The sequence below is a fragment of the Zootermopsis nevadensis genome, unplaced genomic scaffold (genome assembly GCF_977971745.1).
Source record: "Zootermopsis nevadensis isolate Lab colony 2312 unplaced genomic scaffold, Znev_1.0 Znev_ptg000009l, whole genome shotgun sequence".
Taxonomy (NCBI): Eukaryota; Metazoa; Arthropoda; class Insecta; order Blattodea; family Termopsidae; genus Zootermopsis; species Zootermopsis nevadensis.
In genome coordinates this window covers 4856289-4878177 of record NW_028259141.1, presented here as the reverse complement: position 1 = coordinate 4878177, position 21889 = coordinate 4856289, and the positions used below count along the sequence as shown (strand labels likewise).

The following is a 21889-nucleotide window of genomic DNA, read 5'->3' as shown; positions in this document are numbered from 1 at the left end:
ATAAGATATTAATTACATATATCAAACAGGAGATACAATCAAAAATAATTACAGTGAGGGATATGTGATGCACAGCAACTGCTAATGTCAAGTAGGATTAAGTCCATGAATTTCATAATCCTGAACCCCAAAATACCAAATAAATACACACCAAAAATTACAAAAGTATATAAAGAAAAATATAAGTATTTTTTAAAAAGAACATACAAATGGTAATCAATCAACCCCAAAACTCAGGCTCCAGTCGGGGTTACGACTCCTTGCTTTGAAGAGATGGAAAAAGAAACAGATCTATATGACTCCTCCTCTGCCCGGCTGACACACACAGACTGGTCTGCCCTGCTGGCTCAACAGGGCCTTGAAGCCACCGGCTCCAAAGAACGTAGAGAGGAGGAGATAGGCCACTTCGAGCCATGAGGCATGGCTCAGTCCCAAGGATTTAAAGACTTCAGGTTTACATTTTATGCTTCATGTACAAGATGGCCCCTACTTTTGGGGAATATAAGCTCAAAAGATTGTTTTGTGTGCCAGTATACACAACAATATAAATTCTCTTCGGTCTTCCAAGAGTCTGCTTTAATTGTTAAGAATATATTTTTCTCAGTACAATGCGATCTCACAGTGGCCGCACAGTCTAAGGCGTGGGCTTTGTGCTACTTGGTCGCTGGGATCGTGGGTTCGAATCCCACTCAAGCCATGGATGTTTGTCCGCGTTTTTCTGTGTTGTGCTGTCCTGTGTACAGGTAGAGGCCTTGCGACGGGCTGATCCCTCATCCAAGGAGTCCTACCGAATGTCTATAGATCAAGCCAACAAAAAAGTTGGGACCCACAGTGCTCAGGCACTTGAAGAACGGGTCATTCCCAGTATCCAGTACCAATAATGCGATCTCTCAAGTGTCGTACTCACCCATGATAGGTTTCTGTTGCTGTGCTTGTGCCTGTTGAGCCTGGGACTGGCTCTGCGGTTGCAGCTGTTGTTGAAAATGCTGCATCTGTGGCTGTTGTTGCATCTGTTGCTGTTGCATCTGCTGTTGAGGTTGTTGTTGTAATGTTCCTGGTTGCTGTTGCATACTCTTGTTGCTCTGAGTGACACCAGTCTGCTGCAATTTCTCTGCCAAAACAGGAGAGCCTGCTGCTACTGATGTAGTGGTACCCACTGAGACAGCAGTGCCTGTACTGGTTATGATAATCCTAGTGCAACACAAAACAACAAAATTATTTCAGATTAGAAGTTGTCACAGTGGTGAGAATGATATGATGCTGTTCTGGGTTGTGGCACCGCGTAGATTTGTCAGGAAAGGCCAACATTTCTGAGAAACATGCCATCTATATCCTCGGTCCTGATGATAGAGACAGTATGCTTCTCTAAAACACTGGCATCTAATGACGAGTCAACGCACAACCAAAACCCAGAACATCATCGATATAACCACATCTAAATACATTCTCCTGGTAAGGATTTATGAGCTTCTAAAGTTCTTTTCCATTGAAAAATTCTTATCAGCAGCTTATGGCAAGGGAATTCTACATGCACAAGAGTAAAAGGGTTTATTTAAAAAAAAAATTCACACAAAATGAAACCTGTATTTTACTTGGAATAACTTCAGACTGACAAGAACAGTGGTCAAGTTTCGGATACTTCTGCGCATCCACTGTCACATGCCCTCATGAAGCAAACAGCTTCAGGCAGATAGTGTATAAAGTATTCAGTAACTTCAGAGCATAATAATTCAGACAATTTTAAAACCCACATTAATTCAGGATAGCAAGCATAGTGGTTGAAATTCTGTTGTGAAATCATCCTTAGAAGAATTTACCATTTGGTCTTGCTTCTGGTCTACATTAACCGAAGATAAAACACGGATTATCTCTCCACAAGATACTTTGATGTCTCAAAGAATGGTTTCTAGACTGCCTCTTTTTCAACTGTGGAAAACAGACTTTGTGTGAAAAATGCTTTAGGGAGAGATCATTTTCAGGCATTAGGAGATCTGCATTTCATTGCTACTTGCTTGGCTTATGTTTATGTCTACTCGATAGTTACTGCAATAAGAGTACAGTAAGGCACCAGCTTGCTCACACATACACCACGACGTCACTGCCTTAACTATAAAAGCACGAACCTCAGAAATGGTAACAGGTGCCTCTACAACAACCAATCAGTCGTGCACAATATCTATCTTGTTTACTCTATCCACTGTTGCACTCTTCATCTCAATAACACATTATTAACAATGACTTTATCTTCAGTAAGCAAATTTGTTATGAAGATTTCTGTCTTCTGGGTTGTTGCACTGTGTAGTCTGGTCGATGTTAACCAACAATTCAGAGGTCATACTGCCTCCGTCATCAGGGCGATGAGTATGAAGATTTCTGTCTTCTGGGTTGTTGCACTGTGTAGTCTGGTCGATGTTTACCAACGTTTCAGAGGTCATACTGCCTCCGTCACAGGGCGATGAGTATGAATATTTCTGTCTTCTGGGTTGTTGCGCTGTGGTGTCTGGTCGATGTTAACCAACGTTTCAGAGGTCATACTGCCTCCATCATTAGGACGATGAGTATGAAAATTTCTGTCTTCTGGGTTGTTGCGCTGTGGTGTCTGGTCGATGTTAACCAACGTTTCAGAGGTCATACTGCCTCCATCATTAGGACGATGAGTATGAATATTTCTGTCTTCTGGGTTGTTGCGCTGTGGTGTCTGGTCGATGTTAACCAACGTTTCAGAGGTCATACTGCCTCAGTCATCAGGGCGATGAGTATGAAGATTTCTGCCTTCTGGGTTGTTGCACTGTGTAGTCTGGTCGATGTTAACCAACGTTTCGGAGGTCATACTGCCTCCGTTATCAGGGCGATGAGTTCATTCAGTGAGGCAGTATGACCTCTGAAACATTGGTTAACATCGACCAGACTACACAGCGCAACAACCCTGAAGACAGAAATCTTCATACTCACCGCTATGAAAACCTCAAATCTTACAAATTTCTTATCATATTTGCTTACAGTGCAAGAAGTCCATATTTATGGCAGCATGAAAAGAAAGAGATCTTCTTTTAAATCATGATTCAACATGTATTAATTCAGACAAATTAAAAGGTTCAAACTGCCTCTTATATATTTTAGTTAGCTGAAAGATTCCTTATGGTAACTAATTACATCTACACAATGAGGTACCAGTAAGTAAATAAACTTTACTTCTGGTTAATGTAATAAAGCTGTCAGTACCTCACATTATACATCACTGAACAATAGGACATTGGATGGGAATGCACAGAAGGACATGGTTGTGGCATAATTTAACGTACTATCACAGTATTTGCCTTGAGCAATTGAGGAAAACAACAAAAAATTTCAATGAGGTCAGCCAGTCTCTGGACTGAGCTTTGAATCTGGAATCTCTCAAATACAAAGCAAGAGAGGTAAGTAAATTTGGTTACATTACATTTGAATTTTCATCTCTTCTCAATCTTCTATACCCAATTTAAACTATCATACAAGGCAACACAGAATAATTCTCAAAATGCTTGAGACAATGATAAAATCATGCTAATTATGTCATTGTACACTGCAGGACATATAAATAATACAATGCCATTTCAGGAGCATCATTTCTTCCCATTCATAATGTTTCTTTCATTTTCCTTTTGACATCAGTGAGAGGAGACAGCATTAGACCCCTTGAGTACCAAACACTCAGCCCTGCAAGTTGGCAGCTCAGATCACGACTCATCGGTTTAAGCCTAAAAACAGCACCGACCAACAGCTGTTTGCCAGGTGCAATGCAACACGCTCTGCTACACGTGAATCATTAAATTACAACACTAGTACAGACACTGCCACGGTGGTCTAGCGGTTAGAACGCTGGGCTTGTAATACTGGGGTCCCGGTCTCGATTCCCGGCGGTGCTCATATTTACAACTTAATATTTCTCTTCAGGGGTCTTGTATGAATATTTTTACACTAAGAAATAAAATGGATGCGTTCAAAAAGAAGCTGGCTCTTTGGGATAGTCGCGTACAATAGGAAGATATAGAAATGTTTCCACTTATGGGAGAATTTTTGAATGCTGCTGATATCAACCAGAAAGTCATATTCAACATAATAAGCCAACATTTAAGAGCGTTAGCTGAAAACTTTAATAATTATTTCCCTGAAAATGAAGATCCACGTAAAGGTAACCTCTGGATTAATAATCCCTTTTTGGAAGATATAAAATCATGCGCACTTGATCTTTGTGAGAAAGAAAAACTGATCGAGTTGTCTTCTGATGTCACTCTGGTGTCCAGACATAAAATGCAATCATTGCCTCAATTTTGGATATCTCTCGATAAAGAATATCCATCTCTGAGTTATAAAGCTATCAAATTTTTGGTCGTTTTTTCGACTTCCTATGTGTGTGAAAAGACTTTTTCAGCTATGTCAGTAATAAAAACCAAACAGAAAAATCGAATTGATGTTAATGCAGCGCTTCGTCTCTCAGAAACAACGCTGCAACCATGTATATCAAATTTGCTTACAAAGAAGCAGCAGCAGATGTCGCACTAACCAACAATTATAATTTTATAACATTAGATTTAATAAATAAAATTCTATCTACATTGGTTGTTATTTCTGGCTGACGCCGGTCCACGAAATATTTCTCCTATTTTCGCCGGGCCGCTGGTGTTAAAAGGTTGAAGACCACTGGTCTAGGAATCACAGAGTTTTCCTCCGGGATTTCCCCGGTTTCTCCGTGGCATCCCAACAATTACTCCACTTTCATCATCATCTCGCAAAAAGGGGTAACAGCAGGAGCTTTAAATGTCACGGTCCCGATCAAACTCATGTCCTGATGGGTCATGAATCCTGCTAACCACCAATGCACACCATGCTGAATGGTGTGTACTGGATATGAAAAAAAAACTAGTACAGACAGGATTAGTGTTCAAGGGCTTTAAGTTTATCACAGCTACTAATATAAGAAGTAAAAAGTGATGCAAATTATATTTCAGCATACTTAAAACCGATCTCTAGAAGACAACCAAAGACAGGAAAAAAGAGCCCTAAAACTCTGTGTATATCAAGTTTACCTCAATCAGCGATTTCCAACATAACTGTGGTCAGATATGCTGTGGAATATTACAATTAAGGGCCCATGTATCAGTAGCTGAAAACTGCAGATCATCACTTGACACAATCCACAGAAGCTATATAACAAAATGTTCAGTTTTATGATCAAGCTGTGAGATGTCTGGTGGTTAAAAACATTCTTTCATTTTATACCAAAACAGTTATAAAAACCTGCAAACTGTGCACTCACTTTGTGCCAGCCATCTGTTGGGCCTGAGATGCAGGACTTACTGCCTGAGGTTTGGTTTGGTTGGCGGCATCGGCTTTCTGCGTGGCATTCCCCAGAGCAGGAGACGTGCGATGCACAGAAACTTTTGTTCGTACCTGAAAATCAAAATGACTGTTAGTTATCCAAGTAACTTTTGTAACAAAAAACAAACAAACAATGTTTAAAGCAGAAAATCCTAGGGCAAACATACACTCGAGTTGATGCTATTATATCAAAGATTAAAAAGAGAGCCAGAGATAAAACTGTATCTAACAAACAATTTTATTCCTTACTAACACATCACACAACAGCCATACACTCGCTGTTTCTTTTTCAGATGTCAAGCAACACTTTAAGATTTATATTGGTGAATAAGTCTTTTGACGTGCCCAGATGTGATATGGTCGCAAGACAGCCAGAGATGGTGTTAAAAAACACAGACTGGTTGGAGACCAGTTGGATTTCCACTGGTGATGATGATGCAATTTCCTAATCAAAGTTGGATGACTTACTGCTCTTAGACAGCATGGACTGGGTCGCTCTGACAGGTGCAGGAGCAAATGGTTTCAATGATGACTTTGTATTCAATCCCCATTTATCAACGGCCATACAGGAAGGGGTAATAAGTTTGTATATAAATAACCGTGATCACACATCACATCATTCCCTGATGATGGAGACAGAGGAGGTCTCTGAAATGTTGTAGTACAGATCCATATTGACGTGGATGGCTGCCCGAGAAGATTTTAAAAGCTTAAAATCATATATGCTTCTCACTTTAAATTTATAATCCACACGCCAACATAGCACGATTCATATTAGAATACCATGTCTCAATGCCCCGACCACTAAATTCTATTCGACCGATATAAAACTACAGATACAGCACACCCTAGACAGACGCAGTGGTTAAATTTTTATACAGACATGGATGCAGAAAGAATGGAATACTCGCAGAACATACCAGCAGAAAATTCAGATGATGTAACTACACGGCCAGGCACACCAAAGACGAAGCCCAAGTGTATCTTTCATTTTTGTAACTGTGCCCATGGCGTGATTATATTTTATTATATTATTTAGTGTTCTGTCTGATGACAGGTCCATATGAACAGGATCCTTCCATCCTTTTCTCGGACTGGGACTTGTTCATATACGTTCTTGGCAGATGATCCAGAAGTGGTTTGCCATTGCCTTCTTCTGTGTGTGAATGGAGTTATTGTTGGGATGCCATGGAGGCAGTGGTCTAGGCGTGATTATACTGATCATAAAAGTAAAAAGTCTACCCCCATACTCTAGGCCAGTGGTCCCCAACCTTTTTGTGCCTACGGGCACATTTGGGAGTTTATGAGATCGTGGCGGGCACCGACCAATTAACAAAGCCAAATTTTCTTTTCTCTGGACAAATAAGATATGGACACCAAATAATATGCAAAACAACACAACGTTTAATGATACAAGAAACCATGCAATCAAAAATACATAGTTTTATAAGTACAATTATTATTACTCAAGTGGGAAGTTAGTGTGATGTTTGGCGCTGCATTTCATCGGCCAGTTTTTCAAATTTGGGAGTGTAGGATGATGCTGCTCGCAAACAATCATCAAGATGGGTGTCAGTAAGTCAAGATCTGTGCTTTAATTTTATAATGTTCGTGGTTGAACGGCCTTCATTATTCAGTATAACCTCTTTCCGTAACAACGCGGGCACCCAGAAAAATCCTTTGCGCCCACAGGCACCGCGTTGGGGACCACTGGTCTAGACAGCCCAGAAGTTCAAATACCATGAACTACAAAGTTCATTCTTGCCAGACAGTAAGCAGGTGGAACCCCGACTACCTGGCACTAAACCTCCTACAATGTACAAGAGCATTTATAACAGGAATGATCAGGCACATTTAAAAACTTCGCAGTTAGAGTTAACCCGTGTGGTGTTCTAGTTTGGGAGATGTAACGAAGGATCTCAGCATAAATCGTTAAGCAACAGTTTCTAAATACAGTTCAAACTGCAAAAAAAAAAATATATATATATCTGGTATTTTACAGCAGTTTCTGTGTTTAAGACTAACAAACATACACTTTATAAGCACTTGGTCTCTTCTTGTGTACAAATCTAATCCAATTTTGTCAGTGCAAATACACCGTGTTTCAAAAGTAGCTTTACAACTTTGCAGGAGAATATAAATTTATTTAAAAGACGTGCGCAATATTTTTAAATGCACAAATTTAGCCAAACACATCAAGTTTCATTGAACATGTTCGTGACAGTCCAAAAGTTAATGTGTTTTGCGCCCTCAGCAAAGATAAAGTGTAGGGCCCCTTCTTTTTCATGGAGGAGACCATTACCGGCATTGTGTATCTGGACATGCTCCAACAGTTCCTCATTCCTCAACTTGACCAGGAAGGACGCATTCACTTCCAGCAAGCCGGTGCACCCCCTCATTACCTCAGAGAAGTGCGCGAGTACCTCAACAACGGTTTCCCAGGTCGGTGGATTGGTCGGATCGCACCAACAGCACGGCCACTTCGTTCCCCCGATCTAACACGTTTAGATTTTTTCTTGTGGGGATTTGTTAAGATCAAGTATACGTGCCACTCTTACCTGCAAATCTGGCCAAACTCTGAACTCGAATTACCGCCACAGTTGCTGAAGTGACACCGGAGATGCTACACCGCGTGTGGCAAGATACTGACTACAGATGGGATGTCTGCCGCATAACAAATGGAAGTCACATTGAACCATAAAAATCTGATGGGCATAAAACTTGAAGTGTTTGACTACATTTCTATGTTCTGAAATTCTATGTTTCTCCTATCAGTTCACCAATATCTCGTCCTCAAGTTGTAAAGCTACTTTTGAAACACGCTGTATTATGCAGATTCACATTTTGTGTTACTGTATTTCCCAAGAGATCTAACTTGAACTCACTCTACCCAGAGAAGAAACTTGACATGCAGCAACCAGAGATTGTAATGGTACCCGAACCCGACACCATCACTGAGATGGCAGTGTAATGATTCCTGGAGACCCCACAGCAATGAGGCCCAGTGACAGGTCACTGGGCATTTCACAAGGGAAAGACTGAAGTTGCAGGTTTTATTATTTTACCCTCTGCGATACTTTCTCTCATATGAAAATCAAACATTTCTACTAAGTTCATAATCTGTAAACTACACAGGAAGAGTGACATTTCATTAATAAAGGCTGCTAAACACAATACCATAACCCCAAAACCAAATTTCAATTTCAATCTTAAAAAAGATCATGAGAAAAACAAATATTTTTTGTATTCTGTGTGGAGTTGTGGGATGGGACAAGGTGTGTCCACCGGGTATTGGTTGGAAAGCCTGAAGGGAAGAGACCACTGGGGAGACCTAAACAAAGATGGGAGGATAATATCAAGCAGGATCTATGAGAGATAGAAGCTGAAGGCAACTGGATTTTATTGGCCCATGACAGGGTCCGGTGGAGGGCTTTGGTTAAGTCGGTGATGAACCTTCGGGTTCGATAAGCCATCTAGTTAGTTAGTTAGTTGGTGTGGAGTTGTTCTGCATCCTGACAGCACAGTACCCCATTCCCAGTCTATCAGATTTTAATTTAAAATTTTCATTTCTTTTCTTTTCCAAAATTTGGAAAATATAATTTTCTTTTCCCAGACAGCATATGTGAAATTTAAGCCCTGGGATTAATTACAACCTTGATTTAAATGCCTAGCAATAAATGCGTCGATTAACAAACCTTGGTTTGCGACTTCTGTGTTTGTACTTGAGTCGAGGTGGCATTCATCTGCGCAGAACCGCCAGTCTGAGTAGAGACAGAGCTGGCTGGGCGGATGGGGGAACCAGACATAGATGGCAGGATACTGGACAGAGCTCGTGGAACAGCTGCCTTTGGTTGGATGTTGGTTGGCATCTCCATGGTTTGCCTTGGTTTACCTGTCATCTGCTGTACACTAGGCATTGCTGCTTGCGTTGCCAGTGCAGCTGTAAATACAATGCACAATTGTAGCTCTAACATGACTTCACAGAATTGATCAAGGAACACTAATCCAGAAAAGCTTATTAATTTGTATGTTACAACTAAACAGTTCACAACTCCAAACCATCAGTTCTTAATCCCTTCCCTGATATGTAAAAGTATGATCCATAAAATCATTTTATTTCACATTTGGAATGTACCCACAAAAATTAAATTATTGTTGTATAAAAACATTTAATCATACTGTACAAAATGTTATTTTTATATCTGTAATGATTATTATCCGAAGTCATCTCATGTTTATAAAAATTAACATCTTAACAATCATAGCATATAGATGTCATTGCAACCAGCGCAGAAACTTACAAAACATGCTACATAAGCACAAAAATGCCCCTACCTGTGTGTGTAAACTAGTATAAAAATATATACAAGCATGTGGCTTATGACAGCACAGCAGCTCATCATTTACTGACACAGATATACGAGGGGCAGTCAAAAAGTTCCCAGAATTGTGGTATAGCACTGTAATGGTAGGACATATGGCAACGCTTACATAATCACCTTCAAAGTAGGACCCTTGCGCAAGCACACACACTTGCTCCATCGATCCTGCCATTGTTGGAAGCACTAGCGGAAGGTTTTGTTTGGAATCTTCCGGAGTTCGACCGTCGCATTCAATTTGATGTCCTCCATGGTTGCGAAACGTGCCCCCTAGAGGCCCATTTTCAGAGTAGGGAACAGCCAGAAGTCACTCGGAGCGAGATCCAGAGAGTATGGTGGTTGTGTGATGACAGGAATGATTTTCTCGGCGAGTAATTGCTGCACAACCAGCGATGTGTCGAATGCGACAGCTGAACTCCGGAAGATTCCAAACGAAGCCTTTTACCGGTGCGCCCAACAATGGCAGGATCAATGGAGCATGTTTGTGCGCAAGGGTCCTACTTTGAAGGAGATTAGGTAAGCGTTGGCATATGTCATACCATTACAGTGCTATACCACAATTCCGGGAACTTTTTGACTGCCTACATATGTATTTTCCTCATAACCCAAACTAATCTGGCAGAGTAATAATAGGAGAGAAGAAAAAATATAGTGCCCATTTAACTTCAGTTAATATTATTTGTAACAATCATCAACCCAGGATAATCAGGAAATTAGTTAAACTGCCAATAATTTCATTTAAACATAACCTCACATAGTATGGAATATGGATCTTCAAAGACACTGTTAATAGCTGTGAAATGTGCAACTTCGTACATATGAGTTCATTTCTGGTGCTACAAGTTTCATATAATGAATTACAAGTTTATTTCAACCAAATGCCTAAACACCTACATTACTCGTTGTTCCTGGCCTTTGCAATAAAAATATTTTGTTCTCACTTCTAGTGACATCCCTTGGATAGAATCTAGCCTTTGATGACTTGTTTTTTCCCAAATTATTTTTCTTCAAATAAAACAACACAAAAATAAGTATGTTTTTTGTGAATAATTATGAACATTCTGGAGCTGGGGTCCAAAGTGGCTGCACGGTCTGAGATGTAGGCCTTGTGCCGCTTGGTCATTGGTCCCGTGGGTTCGAATCACACTCAATCCATGGATATTTGTCTGCGTTTTTCTGTGTTATGCTGTCATGTGTACAGGTAGAGGCCTTGCGACGGGCCGATCCCTCATCCAAGGAGTCCCACCGAATGTCTATAGATCAAGCCAACGAATAGTTGGGACCCGCAGTGCTCAGGCACTTGAAGAACGGGTCGTTCCCAGTATTCTGGAGCTAAGTCATATCCTACAGATATATCTCTTGCCTCTTACATCTAATCTAACCCTGCAATTTCTGTAAAAATTTAAAACATGCACGGAAATATGACTGTGTGACATCAGTCAATTAATCAAACATGTTTAGTAGAGCTTCGTAGAACTTCTATGATAACCTATGGTTTCCATACTATTTTAGAGAAAGTATTAACTAGACGCACAGATTCAATTCGTTCGTCAAGGAACGCAAACGTATTTGTTCAGATTACAGACAGCAGTGTTACTATCTTGAGACGTACGGTTGTGGGACTGAAGCTGCGGAGGTGGGCTCTGGATGAACATGCCGGTGCCATCTTGCTGTCCTCGGATAAAGATCGGGTTGGGAGCTGTGAGGAGAGCCGTGGGAGACTGAATTCCCCCTGGTGCGGCTGTAGCCCATGTGATTCCTTGTGGAAGAGATGTGCCAGCAAACTGCCATGGTGAAAACTGCATTGGCTGCGAGCTCTGTTGCACAGTGCGACCCCCACCACACGTAGTGTACTGTGGCAACAAAAAAACAAAACCCTTATATTGAAGAAGTGCATACAAATCATCCTTAGTACAAACAAACAACTTCCAACCACCTAATTTGCAAACTGGTTGAACCAGCGGTGACAGTATGTTAGAAAAGTTTTATTATTATGATTGTTTCGATGAGGTCATACTCCACGTCTTGTTTATGGTGAGCACACACACACATTACCCAAATATTGCTTCTCTTTTTCAGGCATGTTGTATTCAACACACAACACATTAAGTATTTCTCCATAAAAATATTGCATAAACTTCAAAAATGTGCCCATTAGCTTCACAATATGCATCTGTCTATGTACTTTCATCAAATTTGATGTTATCCTGATTGAGGTTTTCATGGTTTTCATCAGTCCCTCCAGGCAAATGCCAGGACAATGCCTTAAATTAGGCCATGACTGTTGTAACTGCTCATCAATCCCTGTACTGGTGTATGCTAATTCTATACTTTTAAGAAACCCAACATTTATGTGCTAGGTCTTATGGTTTTTGTATTAGCCACTTATTGTCCTGCTTTCTCTTTTGTTAGTTTATGATTCCTTTGTATTTCCTTTATATTCAGAACTACTGTAAGCTTGGGTTGGACTACTTTATGTACAGAAATTTCCAGACTTGGAAATTCCCTGGTACAAGAATTACCTGCTCTTAGCCTAAGTGTGTTTTACCCCTAGTTAGGGAGGCCCTTTTGGAAGTAAAAGTGTGGGAGGAACTCCCTGAAGATTGGTGGGAAAGGGGAAGTTCTTCAAACTGAACCTGGACCCGCACCAATAGGACTGGATGTTACATCTCCTTTTGGGCAAAGCTGGGAATTTTGGTTGTGGAGCCCTAAGGGTGCTTATGGTATAAAAAAGGGTTATTTTGCTGGCAGAGAGAGAGTCATTCAAGATCATTCAGCATTCAAGATTATTCAGTATTCAAGATTCATACATTACATTAAAAGTTACAGTATTAAGAAAGGAGGTAATTGTGAAGTCAGTGTGTGGTTGTGAGGATTGTAAAATCTACAAAGTGTAAAACATCAAGGATCACGAAGGTCCTAAATAAATAGTGTGTTACTTCCAAACAATCCGTGCTTTCAATCTGGCTGTTACGAACTGGCCGTGACACCGAATGAGAGCGAGTCGATGCATATCGACAAGCTGAGCTAAGCAACAAACCCTGAGAGATCCCAACAATCCCAACCAACATCATTGTAGTAGAGCTCCTTGCGATCAGCAAGGAAGGAAGAGAGCGGTTACACCGCTTCCTTCCACATGCTTTCCAATTCACTGTCATCCTCTGATTTGACGCTATATAACCTGAGCTACTGAAAAAACACTGCTAAATAAACTATAAATTATGCAGACATTTCAAAATTCCTCTTTCCAATAGTCCACTGAAATATTCTGTGCATATTTTGTTAGTGTTGGGGATCGACACTTTCCAAAGTTAACGGAACGTTCTTTTCCAGGTTCATTTCAAAAGCATGATATCAAACTGCAATATATGACTATTAATCAATAAATACTGAAGTTGTTTCCACATATTTAAGGTAACTTTACATTACCTTCCACTCTACATTCTTGAGAGTCACAAAATCCTTCAACGAAGGCAGTCTTTCATTTTCTTAGATTTAATTTTAGGCGGGTATAGTTCTCAAATTAGAGTAGAATGGGGAGGCAGTAAAGGTTATTTAATCTAAGGCAATGTCATACGTAAGAGATAACAAGCGAGCTATGCGAGCTGCATAAGCAGCATGGGGTGTCATATGAAGCGGGGAATTGCTTGTTGTGTCCTACGTGAGAGACTGCAATAGAAGCACACGGCCTTCCTGCGCATGCGCCTTCCGTGTACTGCACGGTCAGAGTTTTCTTGCGCATGCGCCTTACTGGCCAGCGCAGTGACTCGCGCGAAAATATCAAAATATTTGATCTCAGACTTGATATTTCCGCTTCACCCACACAACTCGCACCGCTTGCATTTAATCCCTCACGTAGGACACCGGGTAATTGTTAATGTTAGAAACATGAGATGATGCAGTAATATCTACCTTCTGCATGTCAGTAGGTTTGGCACCTGTACTGGCAGAGTGGGCAGGTAAGATGCTCGGCTGGTTACTTATTACACCCAACTGGCTGATTACCAGCGTCTGATTTGTCGTAGTTGGAATCGTTGCATACCCAGGGAACGAAGCTGTAATATACAAAAGGATATGTAATGCCTTGCTGTACAGAATTAATTAATTCTATGCACCACATTCTTTCTTCTGAATCTAATACTAAATTCTCCTAGTGAAAAAATTTCCCACCATTTATAGATGCCAAAGGTTCATTGTTGTGTTCTCAACAGAACACCACCAGTCCTTATTAATACAATCTATTTTAATATTATCTTCTCATATATTCCTGCATCTGACAAGCGGGTTCTTTCCTTCAGACTTTACTATTACAGACCATTCTGAATTTCAAATGCATAAAACAAATCCATGGACTTTAATATAGGTTTCATTCAAGCACATTTTAATTAATGTAATTACCTTCATTTCTACACTGAATTAAACAATGCTATAAAATGTTTTACTTCTAACTAAAACACAGGCTTTGTTGTAATCTGTAAACAGCTGGTGGAATGTCCTCCAGTAACTGATAAAAAAACCCAGAGCAGTCTCTGGTTTTCCAAGTAATGATATGAGTCTTATAATTGGGAACCAACATTTCCCTAAAAGTTTTATAATCACCTACAACCACAACCCAGAAGTCCACATGACTTCACCTCAAATTGTAGAATTTCGTAACGTTTCTATACTAAGCAACGACTTACCAGCTTGTCCCTGAAGCACAGACTTCTGGGTCGTGATCATTTGAGGAGGGAGCTGGTTTGGTTGAAAAGGCTTCCCAGCTGTGATTACCTACAAATAACATCATAAACCTTTAAAATCTGTAACAGTGGTACTATACAAAAGTATAACCACCCAATATTTTAATTCAGTCCCTCCATTCAGAGTATCGGCATTAGTTTCATGCAGGCCTGCACAAATCCCAGATCTAGACCACCGAGGCATGTAAAATTTTCATGATTTTACCTAGAATTTTTAACAATTTTTCTCTGATGATTTTATATCTTTGCATATTATGATGTAACATTTTCAAAATTTGTCCAACATAGTAATTATTAAAATATATTTTTGGTCCTTTCAAAATTGTTATCTCACAGTTCCAGTTTAAAACAATTACCTTATTCATAATATTCTCTTACGGAAATGTATTGCTATGATACGTTTCAATGTAAATTCACAGCATTACAATCTACACTAAATGGCGTATAAAAATGAATCTTCTGTGTCGAGTAGTTACAAAGATAATGATACAAACGTGGATAAATGTAAGGCTCAGAAAAGGCTCACAATGTTAAAATTTAGGTAAACCCATAATATGGGAAATAAAGACTACTTTAAAGCCTGACTCAAGCATGAGATAATTGAGAATGCCATAGTAACAATGTGTCCACCATAAAAAGCACAAACTTCTCTTCTAAACAACTAAAGAAACAATACCTTATTATTGTAATTAATTTTTAAGTGCTGTAACTAAGAATAAGAAATTCTGCAAGTGCAGATAAAATTTTAAAGATGTAAAAATCACGTTTATAAGTAACAGTAATAAAATATGCACAAAAATGTTTACAAAATCATGACATAATATAAACAAAAAAGTTTGGTTATGTTAACCAATTTTGATGTTATGATTCTCTGCAATTTTTTAAATGGTTGCAAAAACATCTATAACCACTATATACTAAGCAACAGTAGGGCTCAAGTTGCAGTCAACAAATCAAAAGTGATTCTTTTTTTCTATCAAAACATTACTTCAAAATATTTTGGACACATTCAAGAAACTACAGGTGACTTTACTCACAGTACATCTGAATCCACAGAGTAAAAAGCCACATTATTTCAGGCTTGCATAGCATATCTCTTTTATCCAAAGTAAATTAATAAACCTTAGCATCCTTAAACTTATAAAGAACTGAAATCTGGATTTTGGTTTTGCCACCAGCCTGCTGTCTGTCCATGACAGACTGCATGGGTTGATCAGGATTGCCAATCTGCTTTAAAGTGAAATGAAATTGGTTCCAACGAAAAAAATAACATTGTATTGCACAATGTTTTGTTTGTGACAACCAATCACCTTAAGAAGGAAACAGACATAAACAGAATGTCCCATAAAGTGTATACACAATGCTTATGTACATAATGGTTATGCGTATACACAGTTTTGGGACACTGTATATTAAACATACCTCTGTTAGCTGTCACTTTGTAATTAATAATTTTTCATAGATCCTTAAAGATTCAGAGCACAAGGAAATAGATGCTAACATATTCAATATAAAATAAGCAAACAAACAACTATTAACACTATAAAAAGACACTATTGCCATACGCGTTTCAACCTCAAGGTCATCATCAGTGGCATCAAGGAAATTAATTCATTTAATCAAATGGTTTAAACTGGATTTAGAAATAAATAAGGTGTTTCACAAAAGTATTTCAAGCGATACTGCAGTAGATTTTGTTATTCACAGAGTAGAACTATGCACTTAGCTATTGAACTCCAGAATCGTGGGTGAGAGACTCTCACCCACGATTCTGGAGTTCACAGGTACGGACAACGCAACCACAGCTCACCGCAGACCAGCTACGGCCACCGAACCATCGGATCAATAGCTAAGCGCATAGTTCTACTCTGTGAATAACAAAATGTAGTGCAATGTCACTTGAAATACTTTTGTAAAACACCTTATTTATTTCTAAATCCAGTTTAAACCATTTGATTAAATGAATTAATTTCCTTGATGCCACTGATGATGACCTCTTGAGGTTGAAACGCGTATGGCAATAGTGTCTTTTTTATAGTGTTAATAGTTGTTTGTTTACTTATTTTATATTCTAATACACTACATGGTATGCAAAGTTTTAAGCTAACATATTCAGTTCATATAAGCCACGAGAACAAACCAGTGCAATGCAATGTAACCAAGCGAGCCAACAAATCAACCACCATCTACAATCCAAGCATCCGCAGCACAAGTCTTCAAACCTCCATAAACAAGCAGTTCTACCACAGCACACACTGCTCTGTCCTATGCCTACATTTCCTTCTACCTCGTAATAATGTTGCAATTCTTTTGATGCACAATAATAAGAGAACTCCAATTCTGTGAAGATGATATGATCAGCAGGTTCAACCCAGAAATAATACACATCTTTCAGAAATGGTACCCAATATAGATAGTGTTGCTTTATACAAAAAAACAGGTAACACCACACAGTTCTAGCCATGATTTTCTAAACCTTGACAATATACGTGTCAAAATTTGACAAGACATACAAATCCAACGACTGAGAGACAAATATTATCCTGGGCACAGGACGTGTAAGTTGCGGCTGTGCTGTATGGGAAGACTCGAGTGACGCTTCACCACAGTAAGCCCCAGATACAGGAGGCATAACTACAAGCAGCCCTTGATAGTTAAAACTCCCAGCAAATTGTGCACAGGATTTTGCTGTATCGGCCATAGGGTAAAACAACATTCCAGTGCCATTTTAATTAATTTACAATGAAGTTGGATGCTGAAATGTGTTTGTTTTTTTCCAGTAATATCTTAAAATTTTATCAAGGCTTGACAACCTTCAAAATTACAGTCTTTGGAAATTCAGCTATGCAGTTTCAACTTCTTCTTCTTTATTATGCCATCTCCTTTACAGGAGGTTGGCAACATATTATGAACAGGATCCTTCCATCCTTTTCTCGGACTGGGACCTGTTCATATACGTTCTTGGCAGATGATCCAGAAGTGGTTTGCCATTGCCTTCTTCTGTGTGTGAATGGAGTAATTGTTGGGATGCCACGGAGAAACCGGGGAAGCCCCGGAGGAAAACTCCGTGTTGCCTAGACCACGGCCTTGCCCAACACAAGTTATAAATTTGGGCACCGCCGGGACCCCAGGATTACAAGGCCAGCGTTCTAACCGCTAGACCACTGTGGCGGTTTCAGTTTTAACTACAGAAATTAAATACATCGAGTGTGCATTGCGAGCATCGTTATGAATAGTGAGTCTTAGGATGACACGGTTAAGGCCTACATCATGGAAGTATTTAGTTTCAGAAAACCATAAGAAATAGCTTATCAAGCCAAAATTAAAATATAGTTTGTTCCAAAAACAAATCAGATATCTTACTGCTATGCTGACTGTCTGCTAGCTTTGCATATAAAACTAGCAGTTTAACTATGATGCGAACATTTTTGGACCAATGAAATTTTTAATTAATGGCTCCTAAATACATTACTAAATCACATTCTTTTGGGTGTTGAGTTATATTTCTGTAAGTTTAGTTAACAGAAGAAGGCAGCCTTCTGGGTTGCTGCGGCATCTAGTCTGGTAGAAGTTTAATATTCCGAAGGAGAAAACAAGGGCCTCTGATTGTCAGTAAATTTCTACAAGATGACAGAGAGCAGCAACCCAGAAGACAACCATCTTCACACTCGACAATGTAAGAACCTCAAATCTCGCTTTGTGAACAGAGTTCAGAACAGCAACGAAAGTTTCTTGTTTAAGCAATACCAAACTGCAGTTGTGAAAATTCAAGCACGTAAGCATAATCACAATCCTGTGATTGTGTTCAACCGGTGTAACTTCGATCGTTTTGATTTCCGACTAAACACAAATTCACGTCGATAAACTTTATAATCAATATAATTCATGGAGAGGTGGGGAAAAAGAAATATTTTGTTTTGGTTCTCAGTCATATTCTCTAAAACAGGAGCAAACTTATCAAAAATTAATACCATTCCAGTTTTTCACATTTGTACTGCTGATCAAAATTAAATGGCCTTTATTAGTATCAGAAGCGACATCACTTGTGGCACTGGAATGCCAGGCTGTGATAAGAGGAGGTAAGCAACTATATGAATGGGTGGGTAACCTGTGCTGCCATGGATGGTAATGCAGCTGCAGTCAGTTTGGCCGGCACCAGAGAAGTTCCACCTGCAGTGCCACCTGATTTGGTAGGGGTAGTCGCCGTGAACTGAAAACTCGCCAAGGTCCCCAGACTCTGTTTTGGCAATCAAAACAACAACTAAGGGGACATCTTTCATTCTGACTCTAATGAACGCGTCCTTAACGATGTTACGTTGCGAAGGATTTCGTGGTACTTGGCCAATCAGTAAATAAAAAAGTTTTGAATAATTCTGACAAACTTCAGGGGTTTAATGTTCTTGTTTTTAGACTGAAAACTGCCACTACATATCATCTTCTTCTTTTTCCGGTTTAACAATGTCTGTACACCTTCCGGTACCCTTTACGGGTCCCCAAATTTTCAGTTGGCTTGATCTATGGACATTCGGTAGGACTCCTTGGACGAGTGATCAGCCCGTCGCAAGGCCTCTACCTGTACACAGGACAACATAACACAGAAAAACATCCATGACTTGAGTGGGATTCGAACCCACGGTCCCTGCGACCAGGCGGCACAATACCCACGCCACCACTGCGGACCCCAAGATTGAAATTCTGAGAAATAATTACAAATAATCTAACTTTCGGTAATTATACAATATCCCTAATGTATACAAAATAAATTAATTGCTTCAGTAAACTTTCCACATAAAGTTTAAGAAAGATAGAAATCATAAATGGAGACAACGTAATGTCCATTTTACTATTTTATTAAATGCCGAATAATTTACTGATTAAAGGTGGATAATAAAATATTCTGCAGTCTCAATAACACTGATGCTGCGCCATACACACAGAGGAACATACCTGCAAAAATAAGGTATTCTGCAGAGTAGATTTGGTATATAATTCCTTGATATGCAAATATGACACAACTATAAATAATTCTAAATAAATGTTGGATATGAAATTTTAATGTAATAAAAGAGGAAAAGTCAGACTTACATGGATTGAGGATGGATTCATTCCAGCTGGGTGCAACTGCAGGTTGCTGGGCATCAAGAGCTGCCCCTGCGTATTGTACAGCTGCTGAAGGTATGTGGGGTTCTGCAGAGGCTGCTGGATCACTTGCACCTGCAATATGACGTTGCCTAATTTACACCAAATGAAAGTGTGCCATATTGTTAAATAAGATGGGAAAATTATGCAGAAGTGAAGGAATCATGTAGTTTGAAGATTTCTGTCTTCTGGGTTGTTGCGCTGTGTAGTCTGGTTGATGTTAACCAACGTTTCAGAGGTCATACTGCCTCCGCTATCAGGGCATTGACCAGACTACACAGCGCAATAAACCAGAAATCTTCAAAATCACCACTGTGAAAACCTCAAAACTTACATCATGTAGTTTACTACGCAACACCGGTAAAAATGAAAATAACTACACGCTATACTAATGAATAGTACATGACAGAGCCAAAATGGCCCCAGCCCTCTATAATGTGACATTATCGACATTCATAACTCTGGGTTCTCATCTAAATAATCGTCCTGCATTGCGCGTGTATGTTCTTCAAAGTTGACCCAAGATTATTAAATCTTTCTCAATCTGTTTGAAAATTCTTCATTAATGAACTATATCCATCCTAATTTCTAATACCATTAGACAGACATGTGCAGTAGCCCTAACCACCAACAGCAACCGAAAACAAACACATAAAAATTTATTTGATGTGCATGTAGAAAGGTATCGCAAAGCATAAAAGTAAATAACAGGTTAATTTAACCTTCTAAATATCTTTTACCTTCAGTAACATTTCCTCTCCTTAGAGACCAGTATAAATTAATATCATCTTGAAATGATCATCAAGTAATGACCAGGTGAGATTTCAGGTTTCCATGGCGGCAAGTATGAAAACACTGATCTTCATTGAATAATTCCATGTGTTAATTACAATTAATAAGCCAAGTGTTGTTGATACAATTGTGCACTGAACAAAGTTTAACATGCTTGAAAGAAATTACATTATCAAGGTAGGAACAAATTTAAATTATTACTATTTATTAGTCCCTAACAAAACATTGCCGGCCGCAGCGGCCATGCGGTCAGAGGCATGGACCTCATGCGAATGGCCACTGGGACCGTGGGTTCGAGTCCCACTCAAGGCACGAATGTTTGTCCGCGTCCCCCTTCTAGTCTGATGGATAAAGACTGGCCACGGAAGGCAAGGCAAAACCACCGTGGTACCTTCGCAAGATAAAGCCCCGTAATGGGGCTGCCAACCAATCCTAAGACTGATAACTAAAAAAAAAAACAAAAAAAAAAAACACCATGCGACAGAGTATTTCTTGAGAGGCTACCAGTCATTCAACTAATCAGGAACACAGAAGTTTGCCACTGTGTTCACAAAAGTCAAGCACCAGCCCCTACCCCCAACCATATGAATCCAGCCTGCAACTTCCCATCCTATTTCTTCAATATCTATTTTAATATTATCCTCCTATTTATACCTAGTCTTCCAAGCACCTCTGTACCAAACTAAATAGTTCAGTTCAGTATGTTACAATGTCATGTAAGTAAAACAAATATAAATGAGTAATGGACATGAACATTCCAAGCTGGGAATTTCAGTTCAATTTCCATGATGGCCAACAATTTTTCACTTGTGTATTAAGCTATAATGTAACCCAATAAAATCTTCTCAGGTGATCAGCCGTCTCAACCGGTTAAAAGAAGAAAACAACGCTTGAAGGACCATCTCTGTCCCCACGGCCAGGGTTATGATGTCCCCCATCAATTGGTTAAAAGTAGAAACTGACATTTCAGGGACAGAGGTGGTCCCTGGAACATCAGTTTCTTCTTTTAACCAGTACACGTGGCTGATTGCCAGAACATTTTATTGAGTTACGTCGCCGTCAAAGCTTCAAATCATAGATAACGTAACCCCACGGTCACTTACCCGGCCATGTCCCCATTCAGAAACCTGTTGCATCTGGGCAGAATGGGGCACTCCTGGGTGTTGTGCCAGGGGTTGAGGTGTGGGCGGTGGCATAGGATGCTGCAAGGGCTGGTGCAATGTCGACATAGTGGTGATGGTGGTTGTGCCCGACTGGGACGGCATGGGAGCTGGGGCTATCGCCGTTTGAGCCTGCATTGTTGCTGCCACCTGCTGCTGTGCCTGCTGTTGTTGCTGTTGGTCGTAATACAAACGTTAGTGATCGATAACAAGAAATCCTGCCCAGAGCGCCTTTGCCAGTTATAAATGCCATCAAAGTATGAAGATGGCTGTCTTCTGACATGTAATGCCATAATTCCACAAAGTCTGGTAAAAGATTACC

General features: G+C 39.7%; 1 protein-coding gene across 7 annotated transcripts in view; it reads right to left on the bottom strand.

Moving 5' to 3' along the window:
• The window catches only part of ph-p (polyhomeotic proximal), a 189933-nt gene that overhangs the window by 26091 nt on the left and 141953 nt on the right, over positions 1 to 21889 (bottom strand). For 6 of the 7 annotated variants that reach the window (XM_087345879.1, XM_022075382.2, XM_022075385.2 and 3 more), the window contains 8 exons: positions 21511 to 21741; positions 19562 to 19690; positions 14420 to 14507; positions 13650 to 13792; positions 11350 to 11590; positions 9054 to 9298; positions 5297 to 5430; positions 908 to 1191 (listed from right to left, as the gene is read on the bottom strand). In XM_087345879.1, coding sequence (XP_087202005.1) covers positions 908 to 1191; positions 5297 to 5430; positions 9054 to 9298; positions 11350 to 11590; positions 13650 to 13792; positions 14420 to 14507; positions 19562 to 19690; positions 21511 to 21741 — 1495 coding nt within the window. The remainder of the gene's footprint in view (positions 1 to 907; positions 1192 to 5296; positions 5431 to 9053; positions 9299 to 11349; positions 11591 to 13649; positions 13793 to 14419; positions 14508 to 19561; positions 19691 to 21510; positions 21742 to 21889) is intronic. The other variant, XM_087345878.1, reaches the window with a different exon arrangement.